Source organism: Diabrotica virgifera, chromosome 9, assembly GCF_917563875.1.
Source record: "Diabrotica virgifera virgifera chromosome 9, PGI_DIABVI_V3a".
Lineage (NCBI taxonomy): Eukaryota > Metazoa > Arthropoda > Insecta > Coleoptera > Chrysomelidae > Diabrotica > Diabrotica virgifera.
In genome coordinates this window covers 111,057,794-111,060,252 of record NC_065451.1, presented here as the reverse complement: position 1 = coordinate 111,060,252, position 2,459 = coordinate 111,057,794, and the positions used below count along the sequence as shown (strand labels likewise).

The 2,459-nt window shown below is 34.8% G+C and overlaps 1 protein-coding gene across 1 annotated transcript; it reads right to left on the bottom strand.

Annotated features, from left to right (window-relative positions):
* Positions 1-1,062: 1,062 nt before the first annotated feature.
* LOC126891226 (putative uncharacterized protein DDB_G0281733) lies at positions 1,063-1,539 on the bottom strand. Its single transcript, XM_050660408.1, has one exon. The coding sequence runs from the start codon at positions 1,537-1,539 to the stop codon at positions 1,063-1,065; it is 477 nt and encodes a 158-aa protein (XP_050516365.1).
* Between the last annotated feature and the right edge of the window lie 920 nt (positions 1,540-2,459).

Here is a 2,459-nt window from a genome sequence, read left to right as displayed (position 1 = left end):
ACATACTGCCCGACGGCAAATCTGGACCAAGCATCAGTACATCAAAATTTACAATGATAATAATAAAGTAGTTATTACATAATAGATTAATATACGGTGTGATGTAAAGACACTAGTATTTTCTATCAATTCTCCAACTCCAACACCTTAGGTAATAATATTTAAGTTAAGTCTGAATCAGAATTTAAATCAACAACATTCAAGTCAAAGTTTAAGTTAGGTAAAGGTAAATAAAAAGGTATTGAGTGGGATAGATGTTTCAATGTGTTAAGTATTGTAGTATAATTGTATTCTCTTATTATTATTATCGAATTGTATTATTAGTTATTTTATTATTAATATTATAGAATTGTACTACGAGCTCTCTGTCTACAATTATTAGATACGTAGATATATTAAATTGTATTTTATGTTTTCCAAACAACTAGGATATAGTTTACTGTTCTTGCTGAATCTCAATATTTGTGTTTTGTATCATACTCGGTTTGTATTACCTCATATAATATGTAGGTTAATAATGAAGATCGTGTTTTATAACGCGAAATTATTAAAGTTATAAATAAAGTTATGAATGATTTTTATTATTAAAGCATTGTGTTTAAGCCTTTATGAATTATAAAAATAAAAATGTATACCATTCTTATTTACTTTCTTTACTTATAACTTTACCTTTGTTTATGAATTAATTATATTGGTCACCTTTAGTCTTATTTTCTTCTATGACCATAATTGAAGTATTAGTTTATCAACCCTGTAGTTGTATACGAGATTTGTATAAGTTTTGTAGAAAAGTGTAAAGTAAAGTATAAATAAAATCTGCTGTAAGTAGATTCCTTGGGACTGGGCAAATAAATCCCTCCATTTGCAGCTTTATAGCTGATTTCCAAAAAAATTAAATATCCAAATTCCATAATTCCAAGTTCCGTTTGCTTATTTCTCCATTATGTAAACAATCCATTGTCGTGCTAAACATGCAGGACTCAACCGAGTGGGATCCGAATTACCACCCTAGGCCTTCCTCTTGGCATCATCCCCACACGACTTAATTTTCAACCCTTAAGGTCAATCCCTAACTAGTTTGCATACGTTCCCGAAAAAATTTGCATCAGGCACCGAATTTTCTTGTTTCTCACGGTGGTTGTAAGTCACCTGAGTCCATTGTTTGTTTCTTCTTCCATGTTGAGCTTGCTGTGCTCCTCTGTTTTTTTGTATTCTAGTTTTATTATGATAAGTCCTTTTTTCATATGTTTCATGTTTATTCGTATTTGTATAGTTTACATAATGATTCCTCCTCGTATAATTTTCTCTTTCGTATTTATTTGTATTTCTGTAATTTTTCTTCTTTTCGTTTGTATTAATATAAGTTTGATCTCGATACGTCCTCATATCACGACGTCCATTTTCTTTTGTGTTTCTGTAACTTTTATCACGGTACATCTTCGTCTCCTGTGATTCGTTTTGTTCTGTATTTCTGTAATCACGATACGTCCTCGTGTCACGTCTTCTATTTTCTTTTGCGTTAGTTTTGTCACGGTACATCTTCGTGTCACGTTTCTCCTTGGCGTTAGTACTGTTGCAGGCTTTGTTTCTGTATGTTTCTTTTCTTTTAGAGTTATTTTATAATGCTCAAGTATACTATTTTTACCTTCGTTCCGTCGATCGACGTTTTGTTTTGTATTGTATTTGTGTCCTTTTGGTACACCTCTTCTGCTCCTTTACACCTACTGTCCTTAGGCATCTGCGGGAGTCTTTTGTTTTATAATGTATTTGTGTCCGTTTGGTACACCGCTTCTGCTCCTTTATACCTACTGTCCTTCGGTACCTGCGGGAGTCTTTTGTTTTGTAATGTATTTATGTCCGTTTGGTACACCTCTTCTGCTCCTTTATACCTACTGTCCTTCGGTATCAGCGGGAGTCTTTTGTTTTGTAATGTATTTGTGTCCGTTTGGTACACCGCCTTTGCTCCTTTATACCGACTGTGCTTCGGTATCTGCAGGAGTCTTTTGTTTTGTAATTTATTTGTGTACGTTTGGTACACCTCTTCTGCTCCTATATACCTACTGTCCTTCGGTATCTGCGGGAGTCTTTTGTTTTGTAATGTATTTGTGTCCGTTTGGTACACCGCTTCTGCTCCTTTACACCTACTGTCCTTAGGCATCTGCGGGAGTCTTTTGTTTTGTAATGTATTTGTGTCCGTTTGCTACACCGCTTCTGCTCCTTTATACCTACTGTCCTTCGGTACCTGCGGGAGTCTTTTGTTTTGTAATGTATTTATGTCCGTTTGGTACACCTCTTCTGCTCCTTTATACCTACTGTCCTTCGGTATCTGCGGGAGTCTTTTGTTTTTTAATGTATTTGTGTCCGTTTGGTACACCTCTTCTGCTCCTTTATACCTACTGTCCTTCGGTATCAGCGGGAGTCTTTTGTTTTGTAATGTATTTGTGTCCGTTTGGTACACT